Below are 18572 nucleotides of genomic sequence, written 5' to 3'. Positions count from 1 at the left end.
ACAAGTAAAGAGAATATGTTTGTGTGTATGTGTGTGTATAAAAATTGTATTGCAACATAAGAAGATAACAGTAAATATTAGCTAAAACATATACTGTAAGAAGTTGCTTTGAAATAATTATTAGAATAGATAGTATAAGTTAATTAGGAAGAATCCTTGCAAGATAATGAAACATTTGCCTGTTAAACTAATGTTCATGCTGTTTGGTAGACTGGACTATCTATCTGAGACTGAAACAATAGTGAGACAAGTGAAATGCAAACACTTCATCCAGTTTCTATGCCAGTATTTTATTAACTTGGAGAACTGCAACTGTGTAGTAAACTAGTAACTTATCTAGGTGCTGGTGAGTTGTTTCCAACAAGTTAACACTTTGGAAATTAGGATAAACTTGAGTATTATGGTATGTTGCAGCATTTGTTATGTATTTTGATTTTTAATTTTTTTTTAATGCTTTACACTAAAAGGAAATGTGCAAGACTGCTGTGTGGTTTATTCCTATTCTTTTTGAGACTGTGTCAACTCATTTGTGAGAGGCACTATTCTTAGGTCTGAGATCATCAATTCTTTCTTTCTTTCTTTCTTTTTTTTTTTTTTGCAGGGAGAGGGGATAGTTGGTCTTCTGCCATATGTATGTTCCACTGTTAGAATGCAGCATTTTTTAATAATTCCATTCAGCAAGTCCCTCATTTCATAACTATAGTAGTGCAGTCACTTGTCCAAGTCCTTTTATGCTCAGTGGTTGCCTTTTTTTCACACTTGTACTGTGCCTTCAATGCAAATTAACTTTGAACAGCCACATGTTCTAGTCTTTATCGAACACCTGCATTTAATTCTCAAGATTATTACATAAGCTTCATAAGGCCTCCTTTTGCAAAGGGAAAGAAAAGTTCTTGTCAACCCTGTTTGAGTCAACCTATAATCAAACTTTTCCAACCATGACCACCCTGTCTTGTTTCTGGAAATAGTGTGTTTAGGAGTATATTATCTATTTTTTTCCTTTCTATTTGAAGATAACAAGGTGGTACTTAAGGAATAATCTTGCAATTATTTCTGGCAGATTAGGTGACCATGTAGCAGTTCCCTCAATGACTCAAGAAATCCATTGCCACCAGTAATAGTACCAATTCTTTAAACTTTATCCATCTCCTTTCTACTTGTGCTACTATACGTTCATCACAACCATTTCCAACACTAATTATGTTATCTTGGTAACAGGAACTGCATGGCAATTATTTCTTATATGCTGGAAGCAGTAAAGGTTGGTGACTGGAAGGACATATGACTAGAAAATTTGCCTCAATAAACTCCAACTGACTCATGGAAGCATGGAAAGTTGGATGTTAAAACAACAATGACAATGATGTTGCTAATGCTAACTACTGTACATCTACTGTATCTTAAATCTTGGTTCCCTTTCAGTCTACAGCTTTTGTGTTTCCAATACTCATTTTAAGTGCATAATATTGAGATCTTACCAACACCTTTTTTTACTTTCTAGATGGTAGTGGATCACATGTTCTCTGTTGCTATTTCAGTACATTAAACTTTGCTATATTGGTCTTTTAACTCCTGATCACTATACCAGGTTAAAAAAAAAAAATTTTTTTTGTCCATAGATCAGGCTCTGCAGTGAGAACCTGGTCATTAACACATATCAAAGTTCCCAAACATATTATGTGCTCCATTTCAGTATTATTTGACCCTAGAATTACAACAAAAGGGAGGTGGTGGTAGCTAAAAGCTTGGTGGGGAAAAAATCTACTTATACATTAAATTCCTTACAAAATTTGCTGCTGCCAATCTTTACTTTGTTCATATAGATTGAACTATTCCTATAATCCATTTATCTGCACCTAGCATTCTTAGCACCCACCAAACTCCAGAGCATGGAGCCATAGAAAGAAAAAAAAACTCAGAGATTTTCTATTAATGGAAAGATTAAATCTTAAGTCTAAGTTTACTAAGGTATTTGTTTTCTTTGTTATTAAAATGTTTATTATTTAACAAAACCAGCAGTCTAGTTAATCATTTCTTCTGCTTTTGAAATAAAATGTTCTGTGTTATTTCACATTGTTAAAAATAAATGTTTCTCTGCAGTATTAAGTATTAGTAAAATCTATCAAGTTACTAGTTTGCTTGTGTCTAGATTTCAAGATAAAATTTTACTGGCTTAATCTCAGCTTTTTATCAATTTGGGTTGTCATTGTATTTATATTCAATTCTATACCATCTAGGGCCACATTGACTGGTTCCATTCACCAAATTCTATGGCAGCTGTAATTATTTTACAACCTACTTTTTGTCAACTCTTAATCAATGGTGGTGGCTAGATTTAATAGGTTTCTTTACACAAGCTTTGTCTTTAGGTCTAATGTTGCTAATATAATTTCTCATTTGGAACACGGTCTTTACTTGAATTATGGTTACAGCAACATCTTTCACCTCTCTCATCCATATAATAGTTAAACCAGAAAAGTTTCAGAAATTATATATATATATATATATATACACAGTTCTATATTTTAAGAGATGAGGAATTATGTACATTATTTTTGGCGACTTTTTTTCACAAGCCTAATATTCTTTAGTGTGCAAGAAAAGCTTTTTTTTAAAAATAATTTGAGTTGCATTTTGAATATTCTAAATATTCATCTTTGTTGTTAACACAACATTTTGGCTGATATACAACCTCCTAAGCAGATTGAGTGCAGATATGAGTAGCATATGGGAACCGATATTAAGGAAGGGTAGGAAAATATTAGATTTATAAGCCCTAAAATTCACTCCATAATTGCCCGCGGGCATATGGCGTAGTAGTTAAGAGCATGGGCTACTAACCCCAAGATTCCGAGTTTGATTCCAGGCAGTAACCTGAATAATAATAATAATAATAATAATAATAATATCGAAAAACACCTTAAGAATGAGAACCCAGGTTCGAAATTTCCCCAAAACATCTGATGAAGGTTGGAGGGTATATCAGCTGAAACTTTGTGTTAACAACAAACAAGATGAGGACAAATATCATCAAATGTAAATAACTATATATATATATATATATATATATATATATATATATATATATATATATAGGCAGAAATTATATATCATGATTTGTTGATTATAAAATACTACAAATGAATTATGGAGATGTACTTGCGTAGCAAGTGACCTGATCTGAGATCGTGTGCTGGAACGAAAACAATTGCAGCACGGAAGGTGTTTCTTAAATGGCTTATAAACACCTTCCGCGCTGCAACAAATGAATTCTATGCATTAAATTAGTATTTTTATAATGAATTGGAAAGCATTTACTTTTTATATTTAATCTCTAGGTAGGCAACCACTATCTACGTTGCCTATACTGTAGTTGTTACATCCCTAGATTAACCATAGCAGGAACAGGAGAGGTCATAGATGTTGCAGTAGCTACAATGCAGTTAAAGATAGGTGTTCTAATTGTGATGTATTATGTCAGAAACAGCAGTAGTCCTTTATGTAATTTTTGTGTGAAGAGAGCTATTATATCTAACCAGTGGCTTTGCTTAAGAGTTGTCAAAAGGACAGGAGGAAAATAATTGTCACACACAGAAATTAGTGGATGGAATTGGACAGTATGACCCAAGATGGTATAGATTTCATAAATATAAAGAAATGATGACAGAGCCTATTGTAAATATAATCTTAATTTTTATTTTTGGAAATAATTTATATGTTTAGCTGAGAATCAGATGCAATGATGCTCAGGGTCTGAATGGTGCATGTTAGTGTCTATGATTCAGTTTTTGATTCTATAAAGGATGTACATATTGCCACTAATGCGCTTGGGGATAATATGAGCATTACACAATTTCATTTATGTTTCCTTGAAGTTTTTGTCCTTACAACCAAAAAGCAAAATTAGAAAGCTTAGTTTTAATTGGAAGTTATGAATGGCTACATTATATTTGCTTTTTCAATGTTATTTTTTTTATTGTTATTTTACTCTTTCAAAGATGCCACAAGATTTGTTGTTCATCAGTTCGTCATTGAGTTTCTTTTTAATATGTATGAAAAAAAAAAAAGGTTTTTTTAAAGTTTCTTCTAATAATATTCTTTGCTACATTTTAATTATTTCTGTTAATCAATTCTTGTAATAAAACCTTATTGGCAAACCACAAGGTTTATTTCTATTGCCAAGTCTACAGGATTGAAAATATTTCTGTTAAAATATTTATTAAGTAAAATAGTTTTATAATATTTTATATCATTGAGATTACTTACCACTTAATTACACTTGCTTTCTCTCTACACAATTATTTTGTTATGTCCTTTTTGTCCTAACCTTGCTTTTCAGTTGTTAAATGCTTTATTGTTTGTTTTTTTCTTTCCCTTTCCTTCTTATTTCAAGGCTGCCTTTAATGATATTTTTGGCGACTTTTTTCACAAGCCTAATATTCTTTAGTGTGCAAGAAAAGCTTTTTTATAAATAATTTGAGTTGCATTTTGAATATTCTAAAGTTGTTTTCATTAGAGCCTTCTAACTTAAAATATATTTCTTTGTCCACATGTAGTTGTGTGTGTCTGTGTGTACGTATCTATATAGTAGCTGTTCACTCACTTTCTTGTAAGACCACTTTGTGTGCTCATAGGTGTGGTACATCCCTGTATCATAATTATCAAAATGGCTATTGCCATTTTCATAATTATGACATCCTCTGGATATGGAGATAATTTTCATAAATGAAGAATTTATGTTGTAGTATTTGATATAACTGTATTTGCCAGTGTTGTTCAAATACATGCCTTTGTGGAGACACGTGGCTCAGTTGTTAGGGTATCGGACTCATGATTGTAAGATTGTAGTTTTGATTCCTGGACTGGGCAATGCATTGTGTTATTAAGCAAAACAATTCATTTCGTGTTGCTCTAGTCCACTAAGCTGGCAAAAATGAGTAATCCTGCAATGGACTGGTGTCCCATCCAGGCAGGGAAGTTATATGCTATGGAAACTGGTTCTTATGAGTTGGCATGACTTGAGAAGGTGACCCTTACCTTAAATACATGCCACTGGCCACTCTGAGTTACCTTTTTTTTTACCTCATTTTTGTTGAAATTATGCAAGTTCCTTGGGCCAGATTTCCATTGAAATACATTGTTTTAGTTCTAATTTAGTTTGAAAATAATGAAGTTTTTATCAAAACAAATTTGTTATTATTAAGCTGGTGTGAAGAACATAACAAGAAACTGTCATGCAAGGTTTTAATTTAAATCACTTTAGAGCAGTGAGTTGATATCATAGAACTAGGGATGGTCCCAAGTGGAATTGTTTTAAAAAGGTTAATATAACAAGAAAAGCTGGGACAGAACTCTTGTACCATATGACTCGCTTGATGAGACTTTTGATATGAAAAGCAAAGCATCTGGATCTAAGTGTGGTAATTCTTATGGTATTACTCACTTGGAATCTTTTGGCAGGGTTTTGTCTAGATTACTGTTGTTAAATTAGTTTAATGAAAGACATCCCTCAGTGTTACTTGAAATGATATTCTGGGTGTTGATCAGGTAGAGGATACAAAGGACTTGATTTTTCTTTTCTTCTGTGAATCAATTTCAAGAAAAATTTATCAAGCAGCAGATATGTCTATGTCAGGTCTTTGTTGACTTAGCCTAGACTTTTGCTATTGTTAACTGGGAGGTATTGCATAAAGTTCCTGCAGGCACATCAAAGGGTATAAATCTAAAGCTGGATTGTGAAGCCATATGCATAAGAATATCATCACATAGAAGTGTCTGAATATTCTTGTGGAGATGTCAAGTTTGCTCTGTAATGTTTGCTCTAGACTTTATAAATCATCAGAATTTTAGAGCACATGAGCAAATGGACACTGAATCATTAAACTGAACATTAAATAATGGGATGGCTTTTTTTTTTTTTTTGCAAGATAGAGTAATCATCATCATCATCATCCTTAATATTTTCATTGTGGTCGTCTTTATCATCTTATTTTATGTGTATATCTATATATGTATGTAGGAGTATGGCTTAGTAGTTAAGGTGTTGATCTCAACCATAAGGTCTTGGGTTTGATACTTGGATTGGGTGGTACTTTGTGTCCTTGAGCAAACAAGGCACATCATTTTATGTAACTCCACTCTACTCAGCCAAAAAATAAGTTTCAGCTGATTGAGGTTGTGATAGATGGAATAAAAAAGAGGACGACACCAGCAATATTCTGTTGGATCAAGAGTGGAAGACCTGAGAAGGTGTCAGTGTCTACCAAGGCTCCTAAGATGAAAGTGTATACCAGCTACCAGGTTACAATCAATTGTGAGTGACAGCTGCACTAGATATGTATATGCATGCATGGTTTTGTGCGTTTGTGTATGAATATGTGTGTTTATAAGTGTTTGTGTGTGTATTGTATATGTACATAACATTGGCCTCAAAGTTTGACCTTTAGAGCACCTCTCCTCCCTTTCCACATTTGTCTCATTTGCTTTTATTGTTTGATTTTGTATGGTTGATCTGCATATACATATTATCCCCTATTTCAACTCTTCAACACTAATCATGCTGCCTGTTGTTGGTGGGGTAGTAATCTACACAGTTATGTGGTCAACTATGGTGACTTAATTTCAAATTGTTACAACAGAAGTGTGGTGGATATATTGGATATAAAATGCAAAATGTTATTTTGTACAACTGGTTACTATTTTAAGATGATCAGAATTGAACATTACTATCACCTTATCATTAATGGTAATGACAACAACGATCCTGTTGCTCAGTTTAATACGAGGTACTACACTTGTAAGAGAGAAAAACAATGTGATATGAAGGTGAGAAAGAGAAAATCCAAGGAAAGTACATTGCTCAACTCAGAAAGTGAATATATCTAGAGAAATAGGTGTTATTTGTTTTATTTTATATTTTTCTTTTGTTGAATATTGTTACTTTGTTTTCTTTCTTTTGATTTTTAACATTAATTGTACATTTAAAATATAAAAAAAATTGTTTTTAGCAGCCTCTTATTAATTTATTAGGGTAAGTGTGTTATTATATCAAACATTAAATCTTGATTTTCTCTAACTTGGATACCTTCTCACTCTGTTGTTTGTATGAAGTTGTCTTACTTCAGTTTATTTGAGCTGGCTAAATTGTGCACTGTTTCCTCAGTTGCTGGACCTGGGCACCTCCAACCTCCTCCAGCCCCTTGTACTGGAGGTGGGGACCAGATGACCAACACTGGTAGCTCTGACAAAGGGCCGGCAGGGACCACGGCCTCCATCAGCGTGACAGCCACAACTACAACCACAGTCCAGCAGACTGTGACCCCTGAAAGTCCAGCCACTACAGGGGGGCAGTTTGGACCTCCAAGACTTCCCCCTCGGCCAATCCAGTCACATGGACGGAGCATTTCTGTCGACTTAAAAATGAAAGGTGATGTGGGTAGGTCCTACTTTTCAAAATCATCTCATAATACTAATCACTCAATACTTTTTGTTAATTACTGACCAGTTCTAGTTAACATTCATTAATAATAAATTAACCCAACCCTTTATTTTGGTTCGGCTCATAATTACAAACCTGTTTCCCCCCCAACTCTTATTTGTCACTGCATAGTATCTGAACCCACTTTCTGTTCTAGGATTTGAGGGTTTGGATGGGTTGAAAAAGAGAACTTTTGTTCTGTTTTGCTTTCTCTTTGCTATCCTCCTCATTAAACAATCTCTTTGTGTTTGTCTGTGTATGTGTTAGTATGTTTGTATTATAAGCACTCACACACACCTACATGCTGTGTGCATGTGTGTGTGCGCGTGCATGCATAAGTTGAAGGTTTGTATATCTTTTAAATCATTTACTTCACCTTATGTTCAGAAACTTTGTCTAAAAAATCACCTAGGGTGTAGTGAGTTTATGTATTTGTATTGAAAGCACTACCATCACCACCAACACTATTATTATTATTTCTTGTGCTTTGATTTCCTTATGTTTTTGCTATTTGTTTAAGTTTTTAGTCAAGTTATTTTTCTTATCTATGTATTATTATATCAATTATGGATTAAATTAAAATATATCAAAAAATAGCCTGTGAAATTTGTTTGTAGTCAAAACTATAATAGTATCTACATTTATGAACTCTTTCAGAAGGTTAAAAATTCCCAGGAAATAATTAATCTGTATGTAGGAGTTTTCTCTGTCTTCTCTCTCAGTTCTTGAACTATTAACGACCTATGAAAAGAAAGAAAGAAGAAAAGCACATTCCATGAATATCTTCTAAACTATCTTGTTTCATAAAATGTTTAAGTGTAATTTATTTACCTAAGGTTATGTCATGCTGATGATTAAATGGCTCTATACATGGCTACCTATGATTAAAATATTATTTAGGATCTTTGTAATGAGAGAAGTAAAAAAAATAATTTAAATATGTATATTCTGTGTAAAACTTCTAATCCTACCATGATTAATCTAGAAGTGATTGTTTTCCTTAGAATAATTGCTGCTGGGGTACACCATTTGCCCAAATTTTATTCCTGCTTAGTTAAATGCTTCAGCAATGTCTTAGTGTAAGAGAACAAAGTACACTGTGATAGTTTCCTCAGGTAGCCTCCCATTTTTAAGAGTATTTAGCATATTAATTAGACCTGGGACTTTGTGTTTGGTTTACACAGACACAATGTCCCTGGAGGAATCCCCACTATCAAAAAGAAAGAAAAAAAAATTTGTGATGTTTATACTTTTTGCAACAAAAGTTAAAAATAGTGAAATACGAGGGGCGTTCAATAAGTAATGCCCCTGACCCACTCCCCATAGCAGTAGAGCAACAAAACTTGGCACAGTTATTAGTCTTTTTCTACATAGGAACCACCCAGAGTTACGCATTTCTCCCATTGTTTGATGCAGCTCTGGAGACCGTTTTTGTAGAAGACCCCAGCTTGGTCCTCCAACCTGAACGTGACTTCAGAAATCAAGGCTGCATCATCTGGGAAACGCTTTCCTTTCAAAAACAACTTCATGACTGGGAAGAGGTGAAAATCAGAGGGTGCAAGGTCAGGAAAGTAGGGGGATGGGGGAGGAGTTCATAGCCATACGCCTGTGCTTCTGATCTGGCGACAAGCGAGTTGTGGACCGGAGCGTTGTCCTGCAGGAGGAAGATGCCTTTGCTGATCTTGCCCCGCCTCTTGATTTTGATAACTTCTCTTAATTTCCTCAAAAGTGAAGCATAATAAGCTCCTGCAATTGTGGTACCCTTTGCCAGGAAATCTGTCATCACTACTCCGTCCTGGTCTCAGAAGACTGTGAGCATGACCTTGCCAGCGGAGGGCTGCACCCTTGCCTTCTTTGGAGGGGGTGAGTCACGGTGCTTCCACTGCATTGACTGGGTTTTGGTCTCTGGATCATCGTGATGGACCCAGGTTTCATCCTGTGTAATCAGTCTTTTGAAAAATTTTGGCACATCTCCAAATTCACCCTCGAGCACTCGACGCGTTCTTGCTTCTGGAAAGGCGTGAGCAACCTGGGAATCCATCTGGCAGACACCTTTTGCATATGCAAATGGTCATGAATGATAGTTTCCACAGACCCGGTACTAATCTTGACCTCATGGGCTATTTGGCGAATAATTATGCGTCGATCTTCCAAAATGGCAGCCTCAACTTGACGGACAGATGCCTCATCAATGGCAGAAGGGGCGACCAGATCTGGGAGCTGTTTCCACAGAGTTCCGACCATGTTTGAATTCACGATGCCAGCGTTTTACAAGGTCATATGATGGGGCATCATCACCATAAGTTACTTTCATTTCATCAAAAGTCTCCCGTGGTGTGTGTTCTTTCAAATACAAAAACCGGATCACTGCTCAACACTCAACAGGCTCCATTTCACACTTGACTCGGTTCAAACACCTGTAAATCAGAAACCACAATGAATTCAGAGCTGTAATTTGCCACTTACTCTATAGAGATATAAATGATTGCACATGCAAAATTTCAGCTAGATCAAACAACTGCAAGTGGGTCAGAGGCATTACTTATTGAATGTCCCTCATAGCTTTAATCAGAAAATGAAAATGAGTTGCTGACTTACCTTTTTAGTAACTTAACCATAATTCCACATTATTTATGTATTAGTTTCTCACTAATTATGTGAATCAATATGCTTTCCTGTAGAGGTAGGTGTTAGAGGCTTTGTTGGAAGAGTTCACTTGATGCTTGGGAGACTTAGATTAGCTGTGAATAATAGAAAAGATGCCAGAAGCCTCTGAGAAAGCAAGACATTACATCTGGCTCAAGAGGACAAGTGGTGCGGCAAGAACTAGCACTGACAATGGTAGAAACATGTGGCCCAGAGTTGCAACATCTAACTCAACAAAACTCGTGCTGTTGTGCAGGTGTTTGTTGCTGCTTCACTGCCTGATGAGACTTCAGCTCCTGCATTTGGAACCAAAGTTCAGTAGCACTGTCAGCACGCAAGTGTTTACTCTGAGCATTCTTCAGTCCAAAATCTTGAACAAAATGCTGATAACTCTCATTCAAGATGAATGAGAAAGAGCTTTAACTTCCTTCCCTTTTTGTTAGTATTCTTTTTTATTTTTCATTATAGAAATTCTTTCTTTTTCTTGCCTTGTCAACAAAAGATGACATAGTATTTTTATTTCAATTAAAACTCATTTCACTTAGAAATTTTGGATCTTTTCTGTTTGATAGACGGAATTTTCTAGTTAACTAAACAATTTGAAACTTCGTATACTGGTAGAATGTGTCAAAAGAAAACATTATTGTAAACAAAATTGAAAACAAAATTGTAATTCGTAACTTAAACGTAGTTTAATTTTACGAATTTTAACCAATGAAATTGCAGCATTCAAGCTCAAATTATTTACTTACGAGTTAAAACTCACACGCACATGTCTTATTCATCCTTGTCTCTTCTTCTGTCTTCTACATGTGCTAGAAATAACAGCTATATCTCTTAAATCGATGAATTTCGTCGCCCAATAAAAATATTAACGATATTTTTTGAATATTTTCTTTATTTTTTTTTACCGAAAAGGCTTCTCCCATGGTTTTGAAGGGCCAGAAACAACAAAAACAAAACAATAATATGCCTAAATCGGTCTCGAGTTTGTGTGTGGAGTGTGAGTAGTATTGTAAAAATTTGCGAAATATTTTTTCATAAAAGGATGCCCTCAGCTTGTTGTAAGCTGTGATATAAATTGGGAAAAAAATCCTTGACACCAGTGCGTAATTGGTACTTAATTTATCGACCCCGAAACGATGAAACATTGACCCCACCCCTTCTGGTTTATTTACCTTTTGTGCAAATTTGTTGCGGCAAGTGGCAAAACATGAACGTGTATGTATGCTTGTGTGTGTATGTATATGTCCGTTTGTATGTGTGTGTACGCTTATATATTAATTACTATGTGCTTGTGCAAATGTATATGCGTGTGTTTGAGAGAGAGAGAGAGAGAGAGTGTGTGTGTGTGTCGTGCGTCTGCTATATTTCTTTATCAATATCGATAACGCAGCAATGCTGGGATTTCATTGGTTAAAATTCGAAGATGTTGGGATTTCATTGGTTAAAATTCGAAGATGTTGGGATTTCATTGGTTAAAATTCGTAAAATTAAACTACGTTTAAGTTACGAATTACAATTTTGTTTTCAATTTTGTTTACAATAATGTTTTCTTTTGGCACATTCTACCAGTATACGAAGTTTCAAATTTTTTAGTTAACTAGAAAATTCCGTCTATCAAACAGAAAAGATCCGAAACTTTACTGACTTCTTCTCAGACACCTATTAATATCACTGCTATATCTGTGCTAACAACTGGGAATACTAACCCCATCATGCATTGTGGCTTGATTCCAACAAAACTTCTTTTTTCCCCTTCTGTCAGCTCCACCAACACCATTTTTTAATATTTTTTTATTTACTTGCTGTTGTTTTCTGTTACTGTTTGAATTGCTGCTTTTCTCTTATTATTATTATTATTATTATTATTGATATGCTAATAAGTAAATGTTAATTATTTTTTCTCTCAATAATTTTAGTTTCTATTGTTTTTTTCTTTTGCTATATTTTTGTATATTGTTGTTCTAGTTATTAGTTCATGCTTGTTGTAACTATAACCATACATAGAAAAATGTGTGTTACTTTGTTCTGTGTTTGATAATTTACACTTGCCTTGAACCTTTAAATCATAAACTATGTAACATCTATAATATAATATATGGAACAGTTTAAATGATGCATTTTACTTACTTTCAGGCACTTCAGTATTGTTACCACCTCCTGCAGTGCCACCTCGGACATCTCCTAAAGATGTATGTAGCTTCTGTATATTATAACTTAATTCGTAACCATCTTTAATATTTATGTTTTCAATATGGATTGCTGTTGACATGCTAAAGAGATATGTGTATATAAATGATTTGAGGTATTTCAGCTAAAGGACATATTTTAATGAGGAATTCTTTGTTGATGTTATTTCAAAATTTCTGCATAGATTTTTTATGAAGCCACAGTACTGTAGCTGTGAAGTTAAAATGAGTTCAAATTTTAATACTGTAGCCACTGTATTTTGCTCCTTTGCAAGGTACATGTACCAGCTTGCTTGTTTAAGAAAGGTTTCATTTCTCTACAGCTGGATGGTAAGGAATAAGAAAGGTGCATAGATTTTTAGTAAGAATAACTTAACATAAACCATTCAGTTTATGCTTACCCTCCCCTGCTCTCTTCTTGCATCCCTTTACCTTCCCCAACTCATGCTTCATTAGCCATCCTCCACCCTTGTATCCATCACTCCCTACATTCATACTCAATCTTTACAGATGTTACCTACATCCCCTCTCCTATTTTTCCTATCATTTGACCCAACTCACTTCTACTCACATCATACCTCGAGGTGCCATCTGGACACCTCGTCATCACTATTTGTCTCTTTACAGCTACTACTGATTTATTCTCAACTCTCCACTAGCTTTTCTAGAACAAGAACCTGCTCTGCCCCACTTGTTTCTCTCATCCCCTAACCATCATCCCCTAACCATCATCCCCTAACCATCATCCCCTAACCATCATCCCCTAGTGTAAAGCCACTGCCTTGCATTTTGTAGTCTTGCAAGCTGCATAGTGACCTCACTAGTGCCAATTGCATGAAAAAGTACCCAGTATACATTATAAAGTGATCAGCATTAGGAAGGATATTCAGCTGTAAAAACCATGCCAAAGTAGACATTAGAATATAACGCAGTCCTTGGACCCGTCAGATTGCATCAAACTGTCCAACTCATGCTGGCGTGGAACATGGATGTCAAATGATGATGATATACCCTATAAGCAAAGCATCATTTATATTTAAAACCTTAACAGACTTTGATGGAACATACATTTTATATATAACCATGAAGTTTTCCCTTATGATGGTTTATTTATTCTGAAATATTTAGTTTATACAGAACTATATAAATATTGATAGTTACAAATACTCTGTAATCATGATCAACTTTTAATGTCTGTCTTCTATGCTATCATGGGTTGGATGGTTTGATAGGATCTGGTGAGCTAGAGGACTGGATCATGCTCCAGTGACTGTTTTAGCATGGTTTCTGTGGCTGGATACCTTTAATACAAACTGTTTGACAGTGTACTGGGTGCACTTTTCATAGCTCTAGCACTAGCAGAGATCGCCTTGTAATGCTCATGATTAAGTGCCAAAAGTGGTCCCAATAACTGTAAATGAGTAGAAGAAAGAGGGAGCAATGACTTTAGGTGTGCAGATTGAGTAAGATTGGTAGTAAATATTTGATTGCTATTTATTGAAGTGTAGTTTTAATTTTATGAGTGTTGCTTTCACCAAAGTTTTGATGATTGTCAATGCTGCTGATGTCAATCAATTTTAGCATTTAACAACTTAACCTGTTTTCCTTTCTTTATGAAAGCATGGTTGTGATGGAGCAATTAGTTTTTATAGCTGGATACCCTAATTGTAATTGCTTATTTATTAATTTACAAGTAGAGCCTGATATTTGTCCAACAGGCAAACTGATGCAAGCAGAGTAAAGTACCTTTCCCAACACAGTAATTATTTATTGTTATAGTAAAATTTGAAGTACAGAGCCTAAACCCCACAGCCATTTTGCACCTCTTTTTCAGACTTGGCAACTATCATAGATTTATATTTAAATTCATGATATTTTCCAAAATCTCTTTATCTCAATTAGTTTTAAAATTGGTTTTAAAACTAAATATTTTCTAGTTCTTGCTTCTGTCCTCCTCATGCCTTCAGCTATTGAAGGTCCTTCTTCAAAATATTAGTATTGTTTTTCTCTGAACTTTGTTAAACTCATTTTTGCTGATACAGACCACCATTGGGGTCCTTCAGACCATCAATGGTTCCTACAGGTTTAAAGGATTAACTTCATAACTTTGTACAATATTCTTAAGGGGGGGGGGCTGCTTTAATTTATAAGGTTCTTAATTGCAGAAGATCTTAAAGTTCAAAGCAAATTGAAAAAAATGTTATTCCTAGAAATATTCCACAAGTGATTCCTCAGTCTTAAGCTACATTGACAAAATAGTGTTAATAGCAACAGCTACAACAATTGATCAGTTAATTGAATTTCTTCAAAATAATCTTAAATTGAAAGTTTGAATGTGAATGTATGTGTGCAAACATGCATGCACTCATGCTTTCTCATTCCTAGTAGCATTCTTCTTATAGTTAATGCTTTTATTGTCAATGCTCTTTGTAGATGGACTGCTGAGTTAATTTTGCCTTTCTTCCCTCTAGAATCAATAAAATCAAATGCTTGTTTAAAAAAACCCCAGCTTTGTGGCAGTTAAAAAAAAAATTCAAATGTTTCTGTATTCAAAATTTTCATTGGTTCTCTGTAAAAGTTTGAAATTGGGTTCATTCTGTTTAATAGTTGGTCTCTCCCTCTTTCATGTATAAATACACACCCAACACAGCTTATTAAAATAGAAAGGTAGATTATTTTGTTAATCATAGATCATTTATACATGAACCAATATTGATATAAACTTCTTTGGGGCATTGTCATTCTCTATATGTTGTTTATTTGCTATTGTTATTTCTGAAATAAATAGAACTTGAATCATTTCTTCAAAGCAAGGTTATCAAACTATATTAATCTACCTTCATCAGGTCTCTAGGCAAAGCAGGGATATCTTACTTGGATTTGGAGGTATGCAGTCAGAAAAGATTTTCCGATTTACTGATTTCTCTTCTCAAGATCTCGATTCTGTTGACCATTCTGAGGACTCTACCTCAGTTACACCAGCCATTAAATTACAGGCTCCCATGGTGGAGAAGCACCGTCGGTGTGCTTCTCTTGATATACGTCAAATTGGGGTAAGACTGTGGTTCTATCCCTAAGAACCCTACTCGCTTGCCAGCCTATCATTATAAACTGGTGTTGGGATTTTTAATTAAAAAAAATTTTTTCATACTGGGAGCTTATTAGCTAGCTTCAAACTACACTTTATTTTTTTTTAATTCTTAATTTTTAATATTTTTTCCTTCTTTCTCCATTCTTTTGCTTAATTAATAATTACTGACAGTTATTTATCCAATATTGACCTTTGCAGTAAATGATTTAGAAAGCTAATAGTTTAGTCTCTCGCTCTTCATTTCCCATCTAACTCTGTGTGTATGTGTAAAATGTATTTTATGTATATATGCATGTGTGTGTGTGTTATATATATAGATAGATAAAAAAAACTTACTTGGAAGAGGATGTGTGGCGTTCAATCATATAATAATATAATATATATATATATGTACATACTTACATCTATATGTATATATATATATGCATATGTGGGCATAGGATGTCATGAAACGTGTACAACAAAAAATATGAAGTACATGGAATATGAACTATTCTTTCGAGCAATAAAAGACACAAATGGAAAACAAAACAAACAACATAAAGAACGACCCTTCATCAGTTGTTGGCTGTTTTTCTAGTCTCGTATTTTGAGCATTTAAGAACAATATGCGCTTTTGATAAAACACTTGCTCCTGCAAAGCAAATTAAATAAAATTTGAGATTTTGCGGAGGGTCAGAATAGGTAACACAAACAGGAAGGGCTGCTAAGCCAAAAGGAGGTTGTGGTGGTGAATGCGTAAATCAAGCTAGGACAAGAGACAAACAAGAGCACGTTTTTATTGTTCCAGCTACAGTGGAGAGAAAGAAAGATGACCAATGGTCACGTGGGAGCCATGTAAGGGAGGAGAAGTGAGAGAGAGTAACAATGTAATAGGATAGAAAAGTGTGAGAGGAGGAGATAAGAGAAATATAAGAGTGAAAAGATCTTATAGAGTGCATGTCAGGATTATTCTCTTGCAAGTAAGTTTTATCGTAATAATTCTGATGCGCACTCTATTCAATCTTTTTACTCTTTTGTTTTTCTCTCTCTTATTCTTTTACCTCCTCTTCTCCCACTATTCTATCCTATTACTTTGTCACTCACTCTCCTTCACTCTACCTCCCTTGTTCACATGGCTCCCACATGACCATTGGCCATCTTTCTTTCTTTCTCTCCACTGTAGCTGGAACAATAACGACGTGCTCTTGTTTGTCTCTTGGCTTAGCAGCCCTTCCTGTTTGTTTTCACTGTCCTGTTTGTGTTACCTATTTTGACCCTCTGCAAAATCTCAAATTTTATTTAATTTGCTTTGCGGGGGGCAACTGTCTTATCTAAAGTGTATATTTGTTGTTAAATGCATGAAATATAAGACTAGAAAAACAGCCAACAACTGATGAAGGGTAGTTTTTGTTGTTTGTTTTGTTTTCCATTTGTGTCTTTGTTGTTCGAGAGAATAGTTCATGTTTTATGCACTTGTGCTTCATACTTTTTTGTTGTATACATTTCATGACGTCCTGTGCCCACATGCATATATATATATATATACATACACACACACAAGCAGTTTGACATGCCTCTTAATGTTGTTTAAGGTAGATGGAAAATATATATCCATCTCCTCAAATGTTCTCCATGTATGTATGTATGTATGTAAACATATATATATATTAAGTGCTGCTTATGTGCATTTGATCGCTTGTGTGTGTACGTGCACGTGCACACACACACACTTTTTAGTTTATTACTGCAGATTTTTTTGCACAGTTCAGAACCAGCATTGCAAGCTACAATGATTCATAGACTAATAATTCTATGTAAACAAAGGGATAAAAGCACTAAATGGATTTTATCCAAATTCTGCTATCTCTTTTTTTCTCTTAATATTATAAAATCTCTGCACCACTTCAAGCTACACAGACACATGTAAATGTTGAATGATGAGAATGAGTGCTCAGCATTGCATTGGTGGATATGGATAGAATTTGTTTATATATATATATATATATATATATATATATATAGAGAGAGAGAGAGAGAGAGAGAGAGAGAGCCATACACATACACACACACTTTAATGTTACTTTTAATTGACAGAAAGTTACAAAAGTGACCTAAGGCTTAAGTTTCATGAACTTCATGTATGGTATTTATCAAACTGTTTGATAAGTGTGGTGCACGAAACTTTTGGCCATTGAGTCACTTTTGTACAAACAAATGTGTGTGTATATACATAGTGGTTAAAGTGTTGATGGATTTACAGTCAAAGATTACAGTAAAGGAGATGTTTCACCATTTGTGAGTAGGCATAAATGTGATGTTTGAACCAATATCTCTGAGTTTAAGAACACTAAAATCAATGTATTTTTAACTGCTAACATATCAGTGTATGAAGGTAGATGTGATTGTCTCTTATTTGACTTGGATTTGGTCAAGACTTGCTTATCTAAGACCCAGTCCATTTTATCACCCTGTATAGTCATAATTGTTTAGAACTTATCTAATAAGTGTCTTCTTTTTCTGAACCTAAAACAGTGGCAGTATAGATGAGGTGATGAAGCACATTTAGAAATAAACACATTCAGTCTTTTTGCACTACTTCTATGACTTTGCATTTTTTAAAAACTTCTGATGCTCTTGTCAAAGCTTTTTATGCAGTTAATTTTCTTCAGCCTTTCTGTACACAGTGGTGTAGCACGGGTTTCTGTGGCCCCCTCCCTTAGTTATAACTTAACTTTAACTACAGCAACCATGTATATATATATATATATATATATATATATATATATATATATATATATATATATGTATATATTAAGTGGCTGCCCTATGTGGTCTGACTACTCCACGTTACCCCACTGTCTTTGCCATTATTTTTAATCAACTTTTTTTTATATGTTTTTAAAAATTTGAATCTGAGAAATTTATTTTTCATGTTCTTTAAAAACAATATTCTGTTTTCTTTTTATAGAATTGCTTCATGTTAGTATCAGAGGTATTTTTTATCACCTATTGTTTATTTTAAAATTCATTTTTTTTAATATCTAGTTGTCTGACATCCAATCCTCATTGCTTTTCAGGGTTTGCCTCCTATTACAACTCAAACAGATACAGGTATGTTTTAATTTTGGACCCTCATGTTACGCTCTATTTTCATACAAACCCTTTTGTGTGTGTGTGTGAGATT

At 34.3% G+C, this 18572-nt stretch overlaps 1 protein-coding gene across 13 annotated transcripts in view; it reads left to right on the top strand.

The window, feature by feature from the left end:
• LOC115232554 (ralBP1-associated Eps domain-containing protein 1) overlaps window positions 1-18572 on the top strand; it is a 139448-nt gene that overhangs the window by 110808 nt on the left and 10068 nt on the right. For 6 of the 13 annotated variants that reach the window (XM_036499669.1, XM_029802497.2, XM_029802498.2 and 3 more), the window contains 4 exons: window positions 7163-7435; window positions 12263-12318; window positions 15162-15368; window positions 18466-18499. In XM_036499669.1, the coding sequence (XP_036355562.1) occupies window positions 7163-7435; window positions 12263-12318; window positions 15162-15368; window positions 18466-18499 (570 nt within the window). The remainder of the gene's footprint in view (window positions 1-7162; window positions 7436-12262; window positions 12319-15161; window positions 15369-18465; window positions 18500-18572) is intronic. The other 7 variants (XM_029802501.2, XM_029802505.2, XM_036499686.1 and 4 more) reach the window with 3 other exon arrangements.

Source organism: Octopus sinensis, linkage group LG2 (assembly GCF_006345805.1).
Source record: "Octopus sinensis linkage group LG2, ASM634580v1, whole genome shotgun sequence".
Taxonomy (NCBI): Eukaryota; Metazoa; Mollusca; class Cephalopoda; order Octopoda; family Octopodidae; genus Octopus; species Octopus sinensis.
This window is presented reverse-complemented; position numbering and strand designations above follow the sequence as displayed.